The 24,244-nt window shown below is 34.8% G+C and overlaps 4 protein-coding genes across 5 annotated transcripts in view; 2 read left to right on the plus strand and 2 right to left on the minus strand.

Moving 5' to 3' along the window:
• LOC130447476 (slit homolog 1 protein-like) overlaps nt 1–24,244 on the plus strand; it is a 56,106-nt gene that overhangs the window by 4,054 nt on the left and 27,808 nt on the right. The window contains exon 1 of one of the 2 annotated variants that reach the window (XM_056784312.1): nt 23,022–23,455. The exons of the other annotated variant lie outside the window; for it this stretch is intronic. The gene's annotated coding sequence lies outside the window, so the exon portion shown is untranslated. Of the gene's footprint in view, nt 1–23,021; nt 23,456–24,244 lie in introns of those variants that run through there. 2 annotated transcript variants of the gene reach the window in all.
• Nucleotides 4,057–16,284, minus strand: LOC130447477 (acetylcholine receptor subunit alpha-like). Its single transcript, XM_056784314.1, has 11 exons — nt 16,107–16,284; nt 15,727–16,053; nt 13,231–13,385; nt 13,035–13,175; nt 12,605–12,649; nt 10,822–10,928; nt 10,259–10,478; nt 5,238–5,403; nt 4,680–4,832; nt 4,334–4,500; nt 4,057–4,281 (listed from the first exon to the last, which is right to left on the minus strand). Exons 1-11 carry the CDS (start codon nt 16,177–16,179, stop codon nt 4,132–4,134), a joined length of 1,704 nt encoding a protein of 567 aa, XP_056640292.1. The 5' UTR covers nt 16,180–16,284; the 3' UTR covers nt 4,057–4,131.
• Nucleotides 8,384–9,383, plus strand: LOC130447480 (mitochondrial dicarboxylate carrier-like). The gene has a single exon (XM_056784316.1). It carries the CDS (start codon nt 8,384–8,386, stop codon nt 9,242–9,244), a length of 861 nt encoding a protein of 286 aa, XP_056640294.1. The 3' UTR covers nt 9,245–9,383.
• Nucleotides 16,515–21,435, minus strand: LOC130447478 (inactive pancreatic lipase-related protein 1-like). Its single transcript, XM_056784315.1, has 5 exons — nt 21,172–21,435; nt 18,385–18,756; nt 17,628–17,823; nt 16,893–17,065; nt 16,515–16,825 (listed from the first exon to the last, which is right to left on the minus strand). Exons 1-5 carry the CDS (start codon nt 21,227–21,229, stop codon nt 16,569–16,571), a joined length of 1,056 nt encoding a protein of 351 aa, XP_056640293.1. The 5' UTR covers nt 21,230–21,435; the 3' UTR covers nt 16,515–16,568.

The raw sequence follows: 24,244 nt of genomic DNA on the forward strand, positions 1-24,244 counted from the left end.
CATCTTCAGAAGTAGCTGGCTATTCCAACTGATTCTCACTGAGAAATTTCGTGGTTGTCATCTTCAGAAGTTGCTTGCTATTCCGACTGCTAAATTTCGTGGTTATCTTTTTCAGAAATTGCTTGCTGTTCCGACTGATTCTCACTTATAAACTTCATGGTCATCATCTTCAGAAGTTGCTTGCTATTCCAACTAATTCTCACTAATAAATTTCGTGGTTGTCATCTTCAGAAGTTGCTTGCTATTCCGACTGATAAATTTTGTGGTTATCTTCTTCAGAAGTTGCTTGCTATTCCGACTGATGAATTTTGTGGTTATCTTCTTCAGAAGTTGCTTGCTATTCCGACTAATTCTCACTTATAAATTTTGTGGTTGTCATCTTCACAAGTTGCTTGCTATTCCTACTGATAAATTTCGTGGTTATCTTCTTCAGAAGTTGCTTGCTATTCCGACTAATTCTCACTAATAAATTTCGTGGTTGTCATCTTCAGAAGTTGCTTGCTATTCCGACTGATGAATTTCGTGGTTATCTTCTTCAGAAGTTGTTTGCTATTCCTACTGATAAACTTCGTGGTTATCTTCTTCAGAAGTTGCTTGCTATTCCGACTAATTCTCACTAATAAATTTCGTGGTTGTTATCTTCAGAAGTTGTTGACGTTTAACGTGAATTTAGAAGGTGGTCCTGATGTAGTAAAAGTTTTCCTCCGCAACGCTAAAATTGTGATTTACAGAGAAGTTTCCTTCAGTCGGGCATTAATTACCAACTATTACGAATGGATTTGACAGAATGAAACTGTATCAGTCCATGTCAGGAATTTTTTTAATTGACAACTATTTTTATGTAAAAATTGACTGAAATATCATATAGTGTGACAAAAAATTGATTTTGAATTATTGTACTTACCGTATAAGCTGTAGCATCTATCGATGTTAATACTCTATTGAATCCATGATCTGGATAGTATACGACGAACGAAATGAAAAAACAGATGCTGAATATATACTGAGTGACCAATAAAACAATAACCCATCCTAATATAACGTTCAAATTCCTCATGATTCTTTCGATTATTCTTAAGAATCTATCGATACCTTTAATAGTTTGATATACGAGATTCTTTGTCTTTAATATCGAATTTATAAAACATAATCTTTCATCGAGATACATTGATATGTAATAAACATAAGCGCCGTACATAAATATATAAAAATGGGCTAAATCCCAAAATAAAACATTCAAAATCATGTTAATATCATAATTACTCAAAAATGCGTAAACAATATTTTGTAATAAAAATACGAAGAAGAAAATTAACAGTATGATAATCCTAGGGGGGAAAATACTTTTTTTCGAGCTCAAAAAATGTAAATTATGTAAAACGATTTCGGCTTTTTTCAAATCGTAAATAAATTCCTTCCAATTTTTATGTAGAATGCTGTTAGTACAAATGATAACATAATAAATTAGAAGCAAAATAATTGATATTACAGAATATATTAAAAATGTTGTTAATACAACGTTGAGAATCGGTGCTGTGTATATATATAATCCAGACATTATGGAAACGTATAAAATCCATGGTAGGGATCCTTTTAAGAAGCATAAAATTATGGTATCGTCTAAATTTGATGGGGTTAATGCGAAGTATTTACCGAAATTGATTATTTTTTTGATATTTTCGTAGCTAGCCCATTGGTCATGTGGAAAAACCGTATAAAAATTTTCATTTCCTCTATTGGATTTCATATTAGATTACCTTATCTGTGACTACATACAAATGATGCGTGTCAAATATTTTATAACTAGAATTGATGCGACTTTATTATCAATAAAAGATCTAGAATTTGTATGGTCAGTATTAAGGTTATTTTACGACTTGTTTCTACATTAAAAAATTCCAAATAAACTCCTGGACTACGCATCTCTCGTATTTTTTTCTAATCACAACTTAAATTACGACAAGCAGGCCATGGAACTTGTTTGACAGTGACAGTCGAGATTGCGCGTCTAGAGGGCGCCATAGACTGTTGCAAGAGGCCTACGGAGACAATTATCTATCTCGTACGCGTGTTTTTGATTGGTGGAAAGAGCACTGAAGATGACCAGCGACCTGTGACTGTTTCAACTCCGAAAACAGTGAACAAAATCAACCAGATCGTCGAAAGAGCATCCGGATGATTGCCGATAAAGAAACGGTTAGAAAAATTTTACACGAGGAATAACACATCTGACCCCTGACCAAAAGCTTTTTCGTCAACGGGTGGCCTCAAATTTCCTTCAAAAGATCTGCAAGACAATAGTCGAGACAATATGCTCTCAGAAACAGCTAAAAAATGGGGTATCAGATGTTCGAAAGGTGTTTACTTGAAGCAGGGTTAGGCAATAGAAGACCAGCCAAAAAATCATTAGGTTACCAGAGAAACCAAAGATCAGAGATTAAATTTTGTATCACAATTCAATGATTGGAAACTAGTTCTAACTAGAGTTAGCCTTGAAGCTCCAGATGGACGTGTCTGATGAAAGCAAGAAGAAAGGTTTGCAAGCTGTAGTATCACTTCTAAAGTGCCTTTTGGGGAGGAATTTGCTTCTTTGCTCGTACGGAATTGGTCTACATCACTTTAGACATCATTATTGTCGAATTCTAATCACAACCAACTTATGGAGGTGGATATTGAAGAAAGGGATAATATACTGTAAGCTTTTGTTGAATATTTGATTATCAAGCATGCAACGACGCCTGAATGCAGTGATAAGAAGTAGGGGTATTAGGATTGACCCATATGAACGAATCCATTCTCTAAAATGAAAGTACTGATCCACGAGATCTCCCGCACGGATACCTGCCCACACACATACCTGTGGCAGGTTTAATGATGACTTGAGGATACTGGTCGTTTCAGTACACGCAGTTGTATCGATTATCTTAAAGGTTGCTTCATCTGACCAAAAAATGGAATGCTGGAATTACATCCGAGGCACCACTCAGAAAATTCCCATCTGCGATCTAAATCATCCTCGTGAAGTGCGTCGAGGAGACTCTGACGGCTAACTTGATAGTGCATGCGTTTTAACAGATACTGGTCGTCCAGAACGCGACGCGTCGTCAACAGAGCCTGTTTTATGAATTTCTGTTACGTAGCGGCGAGTTCGGAAATATTTATTGAAATTCGGTAAGTAAACATAGTTTCGTAATCCGTGTTCATACGAATGTAACACTCAAAAAATTCCCATCTGCGATCAATTCATAGCGTGGAGGAGACGCTGACGGTTTTGGTATACGTCGTAAAGAACGTAAAGTTATCTCAGTAGACGCACTTGGTTCGGCTGCTCATCTAAAGCCACTATTTCCGTATTTTCGTTAGTTTTAACAGAAACTAGTCGTCCAGAACGCGACGCGTCGTCAACAGAGCCCAATTTCTGTTACGTAGTTGCGAGGTCGGAAATTTTTGTGGAAATTCGGTAGGTAAACATAGTTTCTTATTCCGTGTTCGCACGCATGTACTACTCACAAAATTCCCATCTGCGATCAATTCATAGCGTGGAGGAGACGCTGACGGTTTAAGTATACGTCGTAAAGAACGTAAAGTTATCCCAGTACTTGGTACAGTTGTTCAACTAACGCTACTGTTTACTTATTTTCGTTAGCTATAACAATTACTGGTCGTCCAGAAAGCGACGCGTCGTTAACAGAGCCCGTTTTTCGAATCTCAGAAATTGTTATAATCTATGCGAACGATTTATTAGCAATAAGCTTCTATTAGTTTCATCTGTATGCTTGTTATTGACTTTTTGGCCTCGATTTTGCCCAACTTTTGTACAAATGTCAATTGCGATGAACTTGTTGAAAGCCTTTAATGATTTTAATGATTTTCCAATCAGTAATTTAATTCTTATGCCAATAATTATTTTCCACTTTCAATTTTGATTATTGCTAAAAGTGGTTTTTTAATTTTTTTGAGCCATAATATATTAAAAAAAAACGTATAAATAAGCATTGCGTGTACTAATATATCACGTGAGAATTAGTAATTTTGTCGTTAGAGAAAAAAAATATACACGTTCCACTATTTATTATAGAATTTATAAACGAGGGTAGGACAAACCCATGCAAACTGCAAATAAGAATCGAATCACATATTATGACGTTCAACTGCAATGGCATATACGAATAAAGCAAAATATACAAGAAAAGTCAATCTATCGATGGTCGTACCGAGAAGTAACCACATCATTTGATGTTTTTCCCTGTCATCGTTCAAATCACCATATTTATTCGACATCTAAAAACAAATAATTATTTTTTTGTACATGATAAGAATTATTCGCACTAACTTTCACAGTGGGTAAACATAAACTGGTTTGAAATATACCGCTGGTGATTATACAACAAACGAAATGCGGTACTGGTTTCCTATGGTTAGTTTTTGCCGAGTTTACTACAATTATTGCTTCCGTGACAGCGATCGACACAGCTACTAATGTGTAACTATAAAGATGAACTAAAAACAAATACTGAAATTACTACTAGTTACAATTATATGATCTGGTCCTTCGAGCCGGATACCGACCAATAAGACTCGAAGAACTCATATTGTAGATAATACATGATTCAATAAGTCGTTGCTCAAACTGTTTCATCTAGTAATGTGCAATCTACAAATTTCTTCATCATTCATACCTAAAAATGGTATTTTCCTAGTATTTTGTGGGATAACCATTGCCAAACCTAATAGAATCAATGTACAAAAAACCATCTGCGCGCATATTATGGAAATTTTCATTTTCTCCATCGGGTCTAACCAAAAACTTGATAAAGTTGCTAAGGATATAACTGAAAATAAAAAAGAAATAATAACGAGATGAGAAAATTTGATAAAAATGAAGAAAAAACAAAGCAAAACAGTTGTTTTATGGGCTATCGCTGTAATGATTTGTTTATGTGCATATCTAGTAGATTTTATATAACGTTCAAGCTCTTAAACTTTAAAATGCAATTGCTTTTTGTCCATCTTAAGCGAGACACCCTGTATATTGTCCTTCTCAACAATTTTGAATACGATCCTCAATCGTACTTTATCAGAAGCTTTTGTGATATCTACAAACCATACAAACATGAATGTGTTAACCAGCTCCATCTTCAGGTTGTCTCCTCTATTTTTAGATCTTTCCGTTTTGTTATTTCCGGTTCGTTATTTTTAACATTTAGGTTAAGTTAGTACTAAAATCATCTACTTACATAAAAAAGGGGTGAACAACATCCACTCCAACGTCATCGAATTTCTTTGTAATGTTAATATTATCTCAAATACGGCTGGTTCGGATAATTGAGTTTGGTGCCTCAAATTAGAACTAGCTAAAACATCAGCTTGTGTTATCGACCATGCAGATACTTCCCTGTATATCTGGAAAGAGAAACGAAGCTATTCCTCACAAATTTTGAACTGATGATGACATATAAACGTACGAAAGGGCTTTTTATCAGCATTAATCAATAGTGGAACTTGTCTTGAAGATATTTTTTCAATATATCTAACTTTTCATGCAAAAATGTATAAAATTCGAGGGTTAATCTGTTTGAGCAGAAGAGAAGCTGTTATACCTCCCTCTCCGTCACCTTATGGTGAAAAAATAAGCATTTAGCAATGTCTACAGATGAAAAATTGAGTGGTGGTGATTTGGACATTTCTGGACTAAAATCCATACCACTAGAAAAAGCAATTTCTGTAAAGGGTGTAGATACTTCGAAGGGGAAGTGTAATAACAAAACCCAAGAAAAATAACCTCTAGAGTTGACATATGACAGTTTGATCAACGTTAACTTCTGAAATGTTACTAATTCGCTTTTACAGCATGTCAAAGTTTTTATTATGTTATGCAAAGTGCTGGAGAGACAAAAAAATCAATTCAATCAAACATAACCTTCTTTGTAGAATATTTCTGTAGAAGCTTTAGTAAATATAATTTTAAAAATAATTCTAAATGACAGCCGTTTCAGGATAATAATTCCGCAACTTTTCCCCGGTTTTTTTTATTTATAAACGTAAAAAATTTGCAAATTGTTTTCCATATGAATACCCAACGAAAAAAACAGTATTATGTCAAATTTTTATAAAAAAGTTGACGTATGACAGTTTGATCATCGTTAACCTCTCAAATGTCACTAGTACGCTTTGACAACTCGTCAAAATTTCTATTATGTCATAACATATTCATGACATTAATGCCAGAGCGTTTACCGAGATGGTACTTCGGAGGTATAGCATCCGCTGCAACTGTATGCGTTACGCATCCTTTAGATCTACTCAAAGTTCACATACAAACCGAAAGAGAGAAATCAAAATCCCTTTTCGCAATGGGAAAGCAAATAGTCAAAAATCAAGGATATTCAGCTTTGTACACAGGTTTAACAGCAGCAATTTTCAGACAACTCACATACTCCACCGCGAGATTCGCCTTGTACGAATTAGCGAAGGATAATTTAGATACGAAACGCTTCCTAACTAAAATATTATCGGGCGCGGTGGCGGGTGCTATTGGGGGATGGATAGGGGTTCCATGCGACATAGTCAACGTCAGAATGCAGAACGATGTGAAATTTCCAAAAGAAAATCGCAGGAATTACAAAAATGTGGTAGATGGAATCATCCGCGTTTACAAAGAAGAAGGTTTCCATCAATTATTCCGCGGATCGACTATGGTTTGTTCGCGAGCGGTTATGGTGACTGTAGGTCAACTATCCGTTTATGATGAAGTCAAAAGTTTGTTTCTTTCCTCCGGATATTTCAAAGATAATCTAACCACTCACTTTAACTGCAGTTTTATCGCTGGTATCGCTGCTACTTTATTATCACAACCTTTGGACGTTATCAAAACTAGACAGATGAACGCGACCCCCGGTGAATTTAAAAGTATTTGGGAATGCGTGGTTTTTACCAGCAAAGAAGGACCTTCAGCTTTCTTTAAAGGTATCGTACCGTCATCCTTCAGAGTCATTCCTAATACTGTAATAGTTTTCATTATTTACGAACAGTTGATTAAACATTTAGGTTATGTACCACAAAAACCAAAGTTATTAAAGTAAGAAAGTTGATAGTGAATTTGATTGTTTTAAATCTATAAATTGTCATTTATTTTCCACCAAAACCATCAAGCGATCTATCCAGCTCATCCTAGATGGATCACGACAGAAAAGGTCTACAAGGTACCTGGTGCCCACGGTGGTCGACATCTACATCGTATACTGGTCTTGAAGGATCCGGTGTAGTTCTCATGCTGTCCAGGTTTTAAGTGTTTGGAATAGCCATGGCGCGGTGCTGCTATCTAGGTATAAGTTTGGGTGGTGAAGAAAATTTTGACACATTTTTCAATTCCTTAATCACAAAGACGAGTTAGAGGCCACTACGCGCCCACTACTTTAGTTTCTGGACATGGATATCCCAAAGATTTTGTATCTTATTTTGGTCTTTAGTACTATAAGTCACTTTATTTAATCATGCTGCCTAAAACCGCTAGTAATCTCCGTGATGGCTGCCATTTCTATTAATTGTGCCAGAGAATTCGGTTTCTTAGCATAAACTCTAGATTTGATGTAATCCCAAACGAAAAGTCCATAGGCGTGGAGAACAACTCCTGGAGATCAATTTGCCAGGAAAAAATTAACGACCTCCTGTCAGAGATCTATTAGACGCGTGGTAAGCTGCTCCATCCTCCTAATACCAAGTTCTTTGGTTAGGTTAGTTGTTGAATGACTGCGTGGAAATCAACTTATGTCACATCTCCTGGAGATCAATTCACCAGGAAAAAATTCACGACCTCCTGGCAGAGATCTATTAGACGTGTGGTAAGTTGCTTGGTCCTGGTCGGCGAATATGATCTGGGTAAAAACGACTTCTAGTGACTATCACTTTTCCCGCCGATAGGACAGTCTTCGTCTTCTTTGGGGCACTAAATTTTACTACTCGGCGGGTTTTTGACCGCGCTGAACATGAATATCACGACAGAAAAGGTCTACGCGGTACCTGGTGCCCAGGGTGGCCGACATTACATCGTCGAGCGACGTGTTTTTCATGCTGTCCAGGTTTCAAGTGTTTGGAACAGCCATCGGGCGGCGCTGCTATCTAGGAATAGAGTAGATTAGGGATGAAAATTTTGATATAAAACATTTTTCCATTCCTCAATCACAACATCGACTTGGAGGCCACCTAGTGAGAGAACTAACCGCCCACCACCTTCGTTTCTAGACCTGGATTTCTATCTTCCCTCGGTGTTTAGTGCTTCTTTTAGTCAGTATCCTAAACGAACTCAAAACTTGTCAAAAATTCTGTCAAAAATATATTTAAGACAACATGTCATAATATTTTATTTATTTTTTACAACGTTTTCATGTCTACTGAAATAAAAAGACACCCCCGATGGTTTTTCGGCGGTTTCGCGGCGGCAGGGGCGGTATTTATCACTCACCCTCTAGATTTATTGAAAGTCCACATCCAAACCAACGTAGGAAGACAAGTTTCCATCGCTAATATGACGGTAGATATAGTAGAAAAACAAGGATTACGCGCTTTATATTCAGGTATATCAGCTTCGATTTGCAGACAATTAACGTACTCTACGACAAGATTCGCGATGTACGATTACGCTAAAACCCACTTGGACATGTCGAATTTCAGCACTAAAGTATTGATAGGAGCCGTATCCGGTGCTGCAGGAGGTTGGGCCGGCGTACCTAGCGACGTGGTTAACGTCAGAATGCAGAACGACGTCAAATTACCTCCGGAGAAACGGAGAAACTACAAACACGCCATCGACGGTTTCGTGAGGGTTTATAGAGAAGAAGGCTTGCGACAACTCTTCAGAGGTTCCACCACGGCTTCGGTTAGAGCGGTGATGATAACGGTCGGTCAACTTTCCGTGTACGATCAAATTAAGATGATCTTGTTAAGGACCGGGTTGTTCACCGATAATATGATGACTTATTTCAGCTGCAGTTTTATCGCTGGTATCGCTGCTACTTTATTATCTCAACCTTTGGACGTTATCAAAACTCGACAGATGAATGCCAAACCCGGGGAATTTAAAGGTATTTTAGATTGTGTCATTTTTACTAGTAAAGAAGGTCCTTTGGCGTTTTTTAAAGGTGTCGTACCGTCTTCGGTTAGAATTATACCTAATACCATTATAACTTTTTTATTGTATGAATTTTTTACTAATCATTTTGGATATATAACTGTTGTGAAAGACTAGTTGTAATATATAGGATGTTTTTATCTATTTTGAATCTATTTGTTACTATGAAGGGAAAAAACACCACCAAAACACCAGCGCTCACAATTAAACTGTCTGACGCGCGTTTCGATAACCTTTATAGACTCTGTGAAGACGATAACTGGGTTATAACCTTCAGAGACTCTCTGGAGATGATAACTTGATAGGTTATAACCTTCAGAATCTCTCTGAAGACGATAACTTGGTTATAACCTTCAGAGACTTCCCGGAGACGATAACTTGGTTATAACCTTCAGAGACTGTCTGAAGACAATAACTTGATTGGTTGTAACCTTCAGAAACTCTCTGGAGACGATAACTTGGTTATAACCTTCAGAGACTATTTGGAGACGATAACTTGATTGGTTATAACCTTCAGAAACTCTATGAAAATGATTACTTGGTTATAACCTTTAGAAACTCTGTGAAGACGATAACTTGAGATAGGTTATAACTTTTAGAAGCTCTCTGAAGACGATAACTTGGTAATAACCTTCAGAGACTGTCTGAAGACGATAACTTGATTGGTTATAACCTTCAGAAACTCTCTGGAGACGATAACTTGGTTATAACCTTCAGAGACTCTCTGGAGACGATAACTTGGTTATAACCTTCAGAAACTCTCTGAAGACGATAACTTGATTGGTTATAACCTTTAGAGACTTTCTGGAGACGATAACTTGATTGGTTATAACCTTCAGAGACTTTCTGGAGACGATAACTTGATTGGTTATAACCTTCAGAGACTTTCTGGAGACGATAATTTGATAGGTTATAACCTTTAGAAGCTCTCTGAAGACGTTAACTTGATTAGATCCTTCAGAGACTCTCTGGAGACGATGACTTGATTGGTTATAACCTTTAGAGAGTCTCTTAAGACGATCACTTTCTTTTTTAAAGTGAAATTAATTTCCAAATGAAACGCTATAACGTTATTTTATATTTGTTTCGTTTTCCCTTTATAAAATTAAAAATAAACAATCGTTGACTCACCAACGAGCTTTCCTCTTTTTTAAAATCAAGAGTCATGTGATGAAAATCTCTCATAAAACCAATCATTAAACTGCATTTATGATCATCATTGGGCCAAGTACCGAAATCGGTATCGTCGCAAAAAGCTTTCAATTTTAAAGATGGATTCCATTCCACGTATCCCGTGTAAGTAGCTATCATCAAAGTATCTTCTAGGAAATCTCTAACGTCTCCAGCTGCACTGAAAATTTGTTATATAGTTAATTTTTAACTATAAGTGCATTTCCACGACATTTTTCGCAGAAAATAAAACGGTTTTTGCACTTTATTCGTAGTTTAATACTTGCGAACTTTTAATAAGCATTATACACGATTTAAATTTGTTATTTCGTGAAAACAAAAGGGTAGAAAGGTATAACTTTGTTTTTTTACATATTGAGCCTTAGATATTGTTTTATGTTTAGTTGTGCAGCAAATTTGAGGTTACGTCAAGCTTTGCTTGATCATAGATTTTTCTCAAATGGACACATTGGTTCGTTTGAAGATAAGAGAAAACTATTTAATTTATTTTGATTGGTACTTACTTTAATAAACACAAATCAGGTTGCCAAATTTCTTTTCTGAAAATATGCATGTTTTCAAGTCCACCGTATTTTTCGGGGTCCCATATCAATTTTTCGTCTTGCCAACCCTTTAAACACATAAAATTAAATTAATTCAAACGCAACTTGAATGAAATGTCAATAGTTGCTATAAATTTTTATAGTATGGGAGCCCACGATGCTAAATGGGGATTTAGTCGAGGATCATAGTAACCTATTGGGTAGCAAAGCTTACTTGATAAGAACGCGTCAGATTTTTTAAGGGGATGTCAAGTTAACCTAAAAAAAGCTCCGTGGCCATTAGCGTTCGTTGACAGTTTCTCACGAAATTAACTTTTAATTTAGTTTCGAGTAAAAAACAAAATCAATATCTGAAAAAATTGTTTGTAAGAAAATGAGGATCAGGGAGAAATTCGAAAAAATGCCAGACGACGAGAGAAGCTTTGGTTAAAATTAGGTAGGACATCAAAAACGATACGAAATATGAAAACAACATTCTAAAGGAACATAATGTAAAAAATCGGCACTCAAACATCCTAATGAAATTAACTTATACGTCTCAGTGACGTTTTATTTTCGTTTGGAAATCATTATCGACGTATTTTAAATTTAACTGGAGAGAAAGAAGACTAAAGGCCGGAACCCACTAGTAACACGCCACCGCACGCCACTATTTAATTCAATTGTCTGCGTACACACTCAGCCCATCGCATGCCACGTCATCACACGTGGGACGATTCACAATTCTCAGATGTAATTGAAATTAATAGAAAAACATCGCACAGATGTTCAACGCGTGACGTGGCGTGTTGCTAGTGTAAGTAAATTCAGAAGTGTATTTCAAAAGATTCAAACAAAACAACAAAAAATTGTTGGTACGGTCCTTCTGCAAACTCTGTAATCTCCAAAATATATGAAAAAGATTGTGTAAGATCTAGATTGATCCAGTTCATAAATAAAAAGTATCCTGAAGGAAATTTTGTGTTTTGGAGAGATATGGCAACTGCGCATTATGCAAAGGATGTTGTGGAGGTATTAGCAGGTTATTGAGAAGTCTAATATGCCTCGATTGAGGACAAGTTTTTTCAAAAAACCGATGCCATGATGGAATTTTCTTTGCCTTCTTTGGACCTAGTCCTCCCTCTTCAGTCCATTGTTTTATTATTCTTTTGGTTTGGGTTTGTTCCCACACCCTTATTAATATTTAAAAATGGTTGTTTGAACTTTGTTACAAAAAGTTTGTTCGTATTTATTCACATTTCTCCTCAAAATACTTTTTTGTCATCATCAGCAACAATTATTTAAATCATTGCATCAAAATCTAAATCGAAATAGGGTTCAATATACTCCCCTTCCCTCGCCGCACCCCAACAGATTTTATTTTCGAAAACAAAAAAAAGTCGCACAGTGCCAAATCTGGTGAGTATGGCGGGTGTTGAAGCACAGATAGCGCGTTGTGGGCAGGTGCGTTGTTCTGGTGCGAAATCGGGTCGTTTTATACGAACTCGTTCTCGCAGTGTTGCTAAAACTGATAAATAGTAAGTCCGGTTGACAGTTTGACCCTCTGAAACGCATTCAGTCATACTGATACCGTTAATATCGAAAAAAAATATCAACGTTGCCAACCGCTACTGCACAAATACTATAATAGTGACGGAAACGTGTCTAAGGCGCCCTCTAGGCGCGTAGTCTAGTACGCGTAGACCTCGTATAGCCGTACATTTTAAAGAAACTATGTTTTTATATAAAAAAATTAATTTCTTACCAATTTAGTGATACCCAATACTTCAATTATAGATCTATGTTCATTCTGAAAAAAGGAAAATTGAAAACTTGAATCTATGATTAAGGTTTACCAATCATTAGGGTCAATATACGGGGTGTTATTATAAAATAAACTCTAGCACAACAAATATTCAACTTAGTTAAAATAAAATTAACAATCTTACATACCTCGTATGTTGATTTATTGATATCAGTTTGAGATAAGATATTTCGAAATAAGTATAATCGATAAAATTTGATCAACGAGTTATTCGAAAGCTGCCGGTGAGTTACCAAAAGTGTGAGGAAGACTATTGAAAAAAACTGATGTATATTTGAACCACCGTCGTATTAAGTTGAAGACGTGATTTTTTTCTACCATTTGTCCTTAGAATCATGTTTTTATAAAAACTTTTCGAAAATTCACTTACCAACGTAACGTATTTAAAATTCAGAGCCATCGAAACATTAGTTAATGTTGAAACGTCCTTAACCGGTCTAACATAAGGATCATAATGATACAGTAAGTCTTTTCTTAATTTTTCAAGATGCGTTAAAGGTTTCTCTATTTCCTATAAAATAAATGATGTCATTTCTTTTTTATCCGAATATATAATGGAGACTTACTTCAGTTTCCTTCTTGAGATCACAATCGAAATACCACTTAGCTTCTATCCCAGACCAAGTACTGAAACTTATCACTTTCAACGGAAGAGGATCAGGATCGGTCCAAGAAATGAAAGGCAGCTCATCTCCTTCTTTTCCTACAGCTATATCACCATCTGAACAATATAAATTTATTTAGAACGACTCGTTGATGAAGTTTGAAGACGTTGTTTAGTATTTGCTCGGCAGCCATCAATAGTGAACATTTACAATGAAAAATTCTACTTTGGATGAGATTGCTCCTTCGTTAACAGTAAAATATTGGGTAGGATAGTTTCGACGAGACCGTACGATCTGCGAAGACAAGCAACCAAGTGGTCGACCAAATGAGTCCAGAAAATCCACAAAGACGTACTGGATGTTCAAGCGAGCTAGCAGACATAGTAGGCATGTCAAAAAGTGCAGTACATCGCATGTTAACTCAAAATTTGGTCATGAGAAAGTTGTGCTCAAGATGGAAGCTGCGTTTGTTCACAATGGAACAAAAACATGGTAGTTAAGATGTTTCCATCGAATGTTTGACAAAAACTACAGCATTTGGCTAAGAAGAAAGTCTTGTTTCATCAAAACAATGCACCAGCTTACAAATCCGTCATTGCAACGGCCAAAATTAAGTAATGAAGTTTGAATTACTACCTCATCCACCCTATTAGTCAGATTTAGCTCCCTCTGTTCCTAGACTTGAAAAAACGGTCAAAAATTTTACAACAACGAATAAAAACGTGTTGTCGACAGTTATTAGCTATTTTGGGAGAGAATCGAACTTATTGGACATCGGAAATGAGGTTAAGTTGAAAAATAAATATTGTTATTACATTTCAGTTCCAAAATTGATGGAAAAAAACGTTGTGTACGGATGCGGCGCCGTTACGTGTAACAGGGCCTTTATTATAAGTTATAAATCATGAGAAAACTATTCTCAAGATAGAAGCTGCGTTTGTTCATAAGTGAAGATGTTTACATTGAGTGTTTGACAAAAACTACAGCATTGGGCTGAAAGAAAGTGCTGTTTCATCAAGACAATACACCAGCTTACAAATCTGTCATTGCAATGTCCAAAGTTAAGTGAATGAAGTTTGAATTGCTACCTCATCCACCTTATTCGCCAGATTTAGCCCCCTCTGCTCTCAAACTTGAAAAAACCGTCAAAGATTTTCCAACAACGAATGAAGACGTGATGTCGGCAGTTATTGGCTATTTTGGGGGGAATCGAACTTATTGGAACATCGCTTTAAAAACTTTATGGAACTAAAAGGAGGTCAAGTTGAAAAATGAATGTTGTTATTGCATGGAAGAGGAAGACAAGAGGATGTTTAGCTCCAAAATTGATAGACAAAAACGTTGTGAACGGATGCGGCGCCGTTACGTGTAACAGGGCCTTATTTATAATATTATATTTATATATTATAAGTTATAACTCATTGTTTAACTTTTTTGTGAATCATACGAAGCCGAAAAAGAAAAAAACGTCGAAAAGATTTGAAGATTGTCGAAATATATAGAAGAAAGAAGGAACCAGAAAGACAAAAAAATTGTAGAACCCCCATGTGCATTTAAGACACCTTACAACTGAAGAAGGAAATGATAAAGATTGATTGTGATTATATAGAAAAACCTTTTTTAACGATAAAACAGAAGAAATTAGTATTAATAGCAACGCGGATACGATCGTCCACTTTAAAAGAATAAGTAAAATCAACTAAAGATGGAAAAGCTTCTAGTTCTGACGATTTACCTGCAAATAAGTTAAAGCTAATTGAAAAACGATATCTAGGTGAAATAACCTCTCTAATAAATGAAGATATATGCAACAAAACTGATAGAATAACACAAAGAACTTGCTGAAACATGCATAATGATCCTCAGGGTAAAAAATCATCCACCGTAGATTCATAAGAAGCTGGAAGAATATACACCAGGCTTAATCCTTGATAATAACTGTACCAGAATCAAACTAAGTCTGTCCGCTGGCGATACGCAGTACATTAGACCCAGAAAACATGCACGATCTCCAAAACATGTCGAATAATGTCTAATGATTTACCAAAACCGAATGAGAAATCGAAATACTGAAGATAGTCGAGTTGTATGATTACTTGGATACAAATCAGGACTATTCCGTGGATTTTTGATTCAAAATGAAGATTCGTTTTTGAAGATCAAGAAAGGAAACACAAACTGGATAAGGAGATACGCATTCCCAGTGATCTAGTATGATGTACAAGCTTGGAGTTTCATATCAATATTGCGAACGAAAACTAGAACCTTCGGGATGTTATTTGAATTATGTAGATGTCCTGGGAAGAATTAAGAAGGACGTTGAGATCCTTCATGAAGTGACAAGGAAACTTTACCATCTTGGCCACATAATAATTCATAATTCATGGAAAGATTGTAGGAAAATTCTATTGGAAGGAATCTGCGGAAGTTACGAAGCTAACCAATTGATATACTTACCTTTGGTGATGTGTAACCAAAATGATTGAGGATCCAATCCGTTCAATAATCCTTTCACCCTTACCGAAGCCTTTACATCGGATTTTTGTTTTCTTCTTATATCGCAGAAAGTATTTCCTCCGGCACCTATGACGATTTCGTAGGCCGGATCTGTTTTTTTAACGTTTTCCGATGGAGCTAAAAGAATGTGCGCATCGCTAGGGGCCAATACAGTGAAATGGAAATCTAACAACAACGTATCGTTAGCACCAGGAGTCTCCGTTATTGAATAGAAATCTTTGTAGACGCTTCCCGATCGGGAATAATGAGTTTTACATTTTTTTAAATCTAGAAACAAATTGAATCGAGATTAAATGATTCTAAATGGAAAAGAAACTCACCTATTTCTGTATTGTTGTAAATATTTGCTTGTACAAAAGCGAAAAAAAATAATAAGAACAATTTTTTAATCATGTTGTTTATAACTAAAAGACTGAAACTGAAAAAAAAATGATTGCTTCGTATCTATGTGCTTCCTGCGAATTATCATAATTTATCTTTAAATACCAGTCGACGAATTATCTTCAAATTCACGGTTCAAGTTTGATATTCTCATGATACGAGTGTTGGTGCAAATGTAAAGTGCATAAACGTCATATGGATTCGACGACAGCGCCATCTATATGTCAGTCACACGATTTATTTAACGATAACTTACAAAAAAAAACTTATAAAATACAAAAAAAACTAATTTTAAATTAGTACGATGTATAAGCATAAACATGTCAAAAGGTCTAAGAAATAAAAAATTAAAAGAAATTAAAAAATATTTATTTATAAAAAAACTATAATCTAAAAATAATTTACAATTTAAAAACTTTGGAAACCATTCCAAAAAGTCCCCTAGATGAGTTTTCTTGTTTCGAATATGGTGGTTCCTTATTAGTATCAAAATAAAAATTTCCTGTAGCTCTAGTCGTGAGATTTCCCAACGCAATTTTTTCATCCTGACATCTTTTTTTGAAAAGATTATAAGTGGAACATTTTCGCGCCAAAAAATCGGCAGGATTCAAAATGGCTTCGATAAAATACGAATGGGATCTACCGTGATCACAGAAAACTGAAAATTGCGTTCAATAATCGTATCAAAGTTATATTTAAACAAATAATTGTTCATTCAATAGTACCTGGATCGATATTGAAAATATCGAATAAATCTATCCTGGCGCAACCTGGTTGAAATTGACCTCCGTTTGCAAAAAAATCTATGGTACCAACAGAACCAGCCAAACCGAAAGTTCCAGCGTCAGTGTGAAGGACTTCTACGATATCTGCATCTGAGGAATCCAATCTTTTATCTCTAAAATTGATACCAAGTGATATAATTTAGGTACAAAACCATACAGTCATCATTCACTATTTCAACGATTGTATTTAATCTCATCGCATTGCTCCACATATTTTGATAATTTGGCGTAATCATACAGTCATTAGAAATGAAAATTTGTACTACAAACATGTGAGATCACTATAAACAAATTATCTATACATCCTTGCAGCTTTTTACTGATATCTTCATCCTGTACGACTGTCCTTATACAATAAAATCACTATTTCAACAATTGTATTTAATCTCATCGCATTGCTCCACATATTTTGATAATTTGGCGTAATCATACAGTCATTAGAAATGAAAATTTGTACTACAAACATGTGAGATCACTCTAAACAAATTATCTATACATCCTTGCAGCTTTTTACTGATATCTTCATCCTGTACGACTGTCCTTATACAATAAAATCACTATCTCAACAATTGTATTTAATCTAATCGCATTGCTCCACACCTTTTGATAATTTGGCGTGTTGTTTTGATTTATAAAAGGATCAAGGATGGAAAATTCGTGATTTTCTCTACTTACTTTGGCCAAACTTGAAATAAAGGACCAGCAGGATCGAGTGCTATTATTCTCGGTAATAATTTACCAACTTCTTTCAATTTCTTTCCTGCGAAACCACAAGTGTGTCCTCCTAAAGAATGTCCAATCAGAAGGATTTTTTTTATATCTACGTTGTGTTTTTCTATAAGATCTATTATCATTTCTCCAATGAAATTACCTGAAATTTTTTGGAGTATAAAATTAGATTTAGTTCAGTCTTTAATTTGATATTCAATTTTTCAAAAATTTTCAATAAATCTGTAAATCGTAGATTTCCCAAACCAAACAATTAAAGAACCGATTTTTTGGCACTTACGCTGCCCCACAGAGGTGCCAAATGCAACAATCGTGGCCAAAAGTCGAAAAAAAAATTTTGGGGGTCGCTGTTTATGAATACGCCAACAGTTTTTTTGTAAAACAAAATGGTAGCCTGCAGTGTTGAAATACACCATTTTGTAATGAAAGATCAGTACTTCTGGGGCCATCCTCGTAATAGCTGTTTTCCACGTTTGTCAACTTCTAACGGTTTTTTTTATAATCTAGACGAGTGTTTGCCACGTCCCACAGAGGAGTTATTCTATTCTAATGATGGAAAATGTTACAAAACGATCCAAATTTTTTAAGTAATGGCCACTTTTCACGTAACAATCCTCGTTGGATGCGTGAATCCCATACCAATTGGGAAACCTCACAATTATTGACATGCACGTTGTTATTTATGATAAATAAATTTTCTTACCGACACTATAACTATTTGCAGAAGCAATTGAATACAGTTGTCCAGCAGCTGTTCCCCAATCGACAGTAATTACTGAACATTTCGGTTTAGTAATTAAAAAAGCGTCTTTTAAATTAATAACCCAATCGGCAGTTCCTGAACTGGTCCATCCGTGTACTATAAAAATTATTTGACCCTCGGTGGGTTCTATTAATTTCAAATTTGAAGATGTTATGACAGTTCCATTTTTAATTTCGTTTCTATTATACAAAGTATACGTGGTTTCATTAACATTTGGTCTAGTATTAGTGAAATTTCTTACTTCGAAAGTCACGCCTTTATATATATTGAAAATTTCTTTTTTTATTGCTTCATTCACATGGCAATTTCCCCCTGAAACAACAAAGTTCGAACTGTTTATACCAGAAAACTAACAATCTCGCTGTCTGACGCTCGTTTCGATAACCAAGTTAACATCTTCAGAGACTAAACTTGGAGGAACGTCGTTGTCCCACATTAATTCCTTTGAAAACAATGTTGCTTAAAAAAAAGAGACAGATACCAACAAACAAGTTGGATATCGCAAGATTGGAAATAATAGTCAAAATATTTAGTTATTATAGTAGATATACAAAGTGAACCAAAGAAAACAGTCCACCACGATGTTTGACAGTATAATTCATATATATGCAAATTGTTAATCCAAAGGGACATATCTATCAACCAGTGAATCAATTTGAAAATAAGAAAACATACTTTATAAGCACACTATACTTTCAGCTTGTTTTTACAAAAAGTTTCGTCTTATAATTCACTGAAATGATTTCGAAATCAAGTAATTACCATAAATACATTCAATTTTGGAAAAAACAACTGATAGACGAATCAGTAATCATTAAAAGTTAAAAAAAACATATTCTTTTCCGATAAGTGATTATTATTGATTTCGAATAAAGAAATAAACAGATAAATTGCATTTTAGTGCGAAAAAGTGTTATAATCTTGAAAATTAACCAAAATATATACGATGTAAGGTCGAAAAGTCCTAATTTGATATACCGCTACTTAATAATTATTTGAATAAGCTGCGACATTTATATTACGTTTAATACTATTTCAAAACGATTTGAGATGTTAATTAAATACATTTGAACCATTTTAGATATACCGGGTAGTCCAAAATGGAGATTCTGATCAATATCTCTCGACTAGTGATTCCTTCTACGATCTACGCAGATTGCTATTTATATTTTGAAATAGACGAATAAAAACAAATACATATATTTATAATTAATCAATTATAATCAATTTTTCGATTCCAAAACACGTAATTTGAACGCATCGACCGCTTCTTCAGGTGGCGAAACACGTTATTTGTGATATACGAGAAAAAGATCATTAGGTGCCAAATAAGGACTGTACGGTAGATGAACCATCAATTCGATGTTTTGACTGTTCAAAATCGTTTCTTCTCGAAATAATTTGTGACAACTCACATTGTCGTGATGGAGAATGATTCTTCGTTGCGATTGGTTTCCCTGATTTTTTTTAAACACTTCTGGTAAGCAAATTCTAGTGTACCATCCAGAATTGACCATTCTACGTTGATCAAATGGAATGGTGGCGAGGTGTCTAGTTATTTCGCAAAAACAGGCATATAGATATCTTTCGAAGCACCTCAATCGATATTTTTTAGTTTAGCGTACAAATTTTTTTGTTTTGTCCTGTCTGTCAAAGCATACCAGCAGTTTGATGTGAAAACTAACCTCAACAAGACACTCAACTCCCTGACAGAAATCAGTTACCAGAAAATATGATGAAATGTAATTTTTGTATTGTTTTTGTGTACCAATGACCAGCGCTGTTGAGGCACCTTAAGCTAAAATAGAAAAAAAACTTTTTGATAGTCAAATATTCATGCCATATCATGTTTTCTGGCACAACATCCGATTTTGAACGACCTTCAGGAAATACAAAGTGTAGCAAAGTGCGACCACGATTAAATTCGGAAAACCAGTCGTAGACGGAGTTGATCCACACATTGCTGTTATTTCAATCCACGTCGAAACTCCATTTTTAATGTTTCTGTAAACAACTCAAATAGCACATGTTATGTCAATATGTCGAACTTTAAAATGGCGTTGATAGATTCGACATATCCATGTCAGTGCTGTCATATTTCAAAACTTAAGTAGCAATCCTCGTGAAGCGCCAACAACTCAAATAGTACATGTTATGTAATATGTCAAACGTCATGATGGCAATGTCAGATTTGACATATCCACGTCAGTGCTGCCATATATCAAAACTTAAGTAGCAATCCTCGTGAAGCGCCAACAACTCAAATAGCACACGTTATGTCAATATGTCGAACTTTAACAGGGCGTTGACAGATTCGACAGATCCACGTCAGTGCTGCCATATGTCAAAACTTAAGTAGCAATCTTCGTGAAACGCCAACAACTCAAATAGCACACGTTATGTCAATATGTCGAACTTTAACATGGCGTTGACAGATTCGACATATCCACGTCAGTGCTGCGATATGTCAAAACTTAAGTAGCAATCCTCGTGAAGCGCCTTGGTGTGAATGGATTTTTCTGGTAAAGAATAATATTAAGATAAATATTAATAGATGCAGTAAATTTAAAGAGGTCAAATTGCATATTTACCATTGCGTGAGGTGTGGCAGGTATGAATATTTAGAACTTCGACACAACAAAAATAGTAAAAAAAACGTCAGTTTCGTTTTGGGAAAGAAAAATTTTATATATTGTGCGTTGAGACATAAAGTATATAATTTCTTACCTGAAATAACTAGAACACTAATTGAAATGAACAAAATGTTTTTCGTAATTTCCACCATTTTCACTTTTAATTATTATTAATATACATCTAAAAGTGCATATATATGACGAAGATCCGTTTTCAATAACAAAAGATAAAGTAATTGAATATTTTGAATAATCTTTTTAAAGAAATTCGATAAGTTTAATCAATGATAAATAGAGGGCGTGAAAGTATAATTTTATATCACGACCTCACCTAAATAAACCAACTTATTATATGTCTATAGAACTGGTTTTGTTCTAACATTTATACCATATTATTTCACCTTCATCTCAAAATCGTAAATCATGGTTCAATGTTTATTATTAATTATTTATTTTAATTTATTTATTTAAAAATCATAAGACTTCGAAGTTATCAGTTGAACATTTTAAAAAAAAAAGACGTTAAATGGCCAGCACCTTTCTTATTTATTAAAATAAATAACAACTAAAGTTTGTATAATTAAGTAATGGTCTTGAAAGTAGTGATTATTAAATACACTGGTACACAAAAAAATCTCGTAACAAACTATTATAGAAAGAATCTTGATGCGAAAATTAAATGTCGATTTATTGGAGATCACGTCAAAAACCTTCGGTAATCACCCATCAAAGCTGGATCCCATCACTTTTAGTATCGAATTGGTGGATCTTCTCGATGATAAAAAATCTCACGAAAAAAAAATTATGAATAGTGATGGAGAAAATTCTATAAACTGTAAAAATCTACGAGGATGATCTCAGAAGAGTACCATGCCTGACCTAGAGATGGCGGCAGTTGCTTATATTAGAAATTAGATCATGAATATACATAAATCTCTTCAATTTCTTTTTTTTTTGGACCTTTTGATATATTAATGTTTATTTTAGTTCTCATTTGTTTTAAAATTTACGTTTCGACTTAACTTCAGTCTTCATCAAAATATTTTGAATCTTTGGTAGAAGTTTTTCGTAAAGCTAAACTTTTTCGACGTCCTGAGGCATGTCCCAAGGTGCGTCTTTACTTAGGAACGGATTTTCTTTGATGAATCCTTCTCTGAACATTCCAAGTGATGTTTTCTCAGCCTCGCTTTCCAGTTCTATGTGAAAGATTTAGAATCACTTCTAATGCACCTGTTGCAAGATTTCAAAGCCCCAGTTGCACATAAACAAGCCGTTGATAGATTGTTTCTCGTGGTTTTCAGACTAGTTAGTACCCCAAACAACTGCAGGTACATCCACCGTAGGATCTTTAGGTTACAAACCCATATCCTCTCTGCGAAGTTTCTGCACACCATCAGAGCTTTCGTGGGTTTAGGGATTATCTCTTTTTCGTGTTTGTTCCGTAGATGTTCTTTTCAGCCGGTACTTGCAAGTTTAAACTTATCGCACTACCCCGATAAAATATCAACATACCCATAAAGTAAACAAATAACTGAACCTGTGCTGAATCTGAACCTGAATTTAACCTCAGCTGAACCTGAATTGAATTATTTTTGATTTGTAATTGATGATTATGGGGTGGGTAAAAATGTTTGACCGGTAGTGTGCATTCCAAAGATTCAAATCGAATTTTAATCAAATTTAAGGAGTATTGTAAAAAAAATTTTTTATTTAATTGTAGTTAAATAATAAATTTATATTGGTTCTATATTGAAAAAACTTCGAATATCCCTCGTATATTATACTTTCGCGTTTATATATATATATATATATATATATATATATATATATATATATATATATATATATATAAAATTACATATCATTTCGAGCTAGAATAATTTAAATAATAATCATGTTAAATGAAATTTATCTTATGCCAAGTTGGCGTCTTCGGATTCTTTCAGTTTTCATCGGGGACACCGATCGAACCACGCATTTCTCCTCCGAGGTATTATCGTCAAAGAGGCCGTTTATTTCGTCGTTAGACTCCGGTCCACGCAGAGCGATCGCTCTTCAGAAATAATATTTTTTTTGTCATCGTAACATTCATCTGTTTCGGAAAAGCGCGTAAATCGCTCCAAAATGCAACGATTTCCGTATTCCGGACACTTTTTCGCGACATTTCCGGTGGAAATACGGGACTAAACGATGAATTGGAAATTAATTTTTACTCGAAAACTAATTTAGCGTATGTTTATTTAGATAATTAGGATGTGCCGCATCGTTACGACGAATAATTTTTGAATTGTTTATGTGATTTATGTGAAGGGAATTTTTTAAATATGACCTAAATTATGGAATGTTGTTGTTATTTCCAAAATTATCGACTGTGAAAGGTTAGTAGGAAAATATTTGCACATAAATATTCATTTTTTTTTCTATAAAATTTGTTCTAAAATAACTTTCTAGATAGTAAAATAATATCAGTTATATCCATCAAATATTTTGGCGATTTCTTGAGATCATAGAACTCTTTCCATGATTTAGAGTTTAAATTTGTCTAGGAAAAAGAGCTGTTGATATCGAATGTTGTTGGTCAATCCTGCTGGAAGTAATCACCAACAAAACATCCCAGGATGTTACTTTTTTTGAACGTTCTAGACGCTTGTGGATATTCTAGAACCTGGTGTTCATCCACGATGAAAACGAGTTTCATACGATACCAAATTCATATTCTATAACCACAGTTTTCGCGTACAACAACAAAAGTTTCCTCAAGTTGTTAAACAACGATTTGCAGATACCTAGGATGATTATTTTAGGCTTCTGGCAACTTCTTTCATTTTTTTAAGAATTCCTAATGTCTTTAGTTTGCATTTAGGTTCTGGGTGCTTATTATCCAGTTGATCTACCTGAGGAAACTGCGGACAACAAAATCGTCCTTGTTCGTCACCCTGTATAACACCGAGAATTGCGTTGATCCTTGGAAATTTCTTGATTCTTTTATAACAAGAAGAAGAGCGAGGATCGTTGTATTGTGGAATATTTTAGGTTTGGACCTGATATAGGAGAAATTTTCCTCTGCAGAGATAAACAATAGACTCTAATATAATCACCGCTTTTCAACGAAACTATCATAGATAAACAAAAAAATCGTCCTTGTTCGTTACCCTGTCTAACACCGA

This window comes from Diorhabda sublineata, chromosome 8, assembly GCF_026230105.1.
Source record: "Diorhabda sublineata isolate icDioSubl1.1 chromosome 8, icDioSubl1.1, whole genome shotgun sequence".
NCBI classification, from domain to species: Eukaryota; Metazoa; Arthropoda; class Insecta; order Coleoptera; family Chrysomelidae; genus Diorhabda; species Diorhabda sublineata.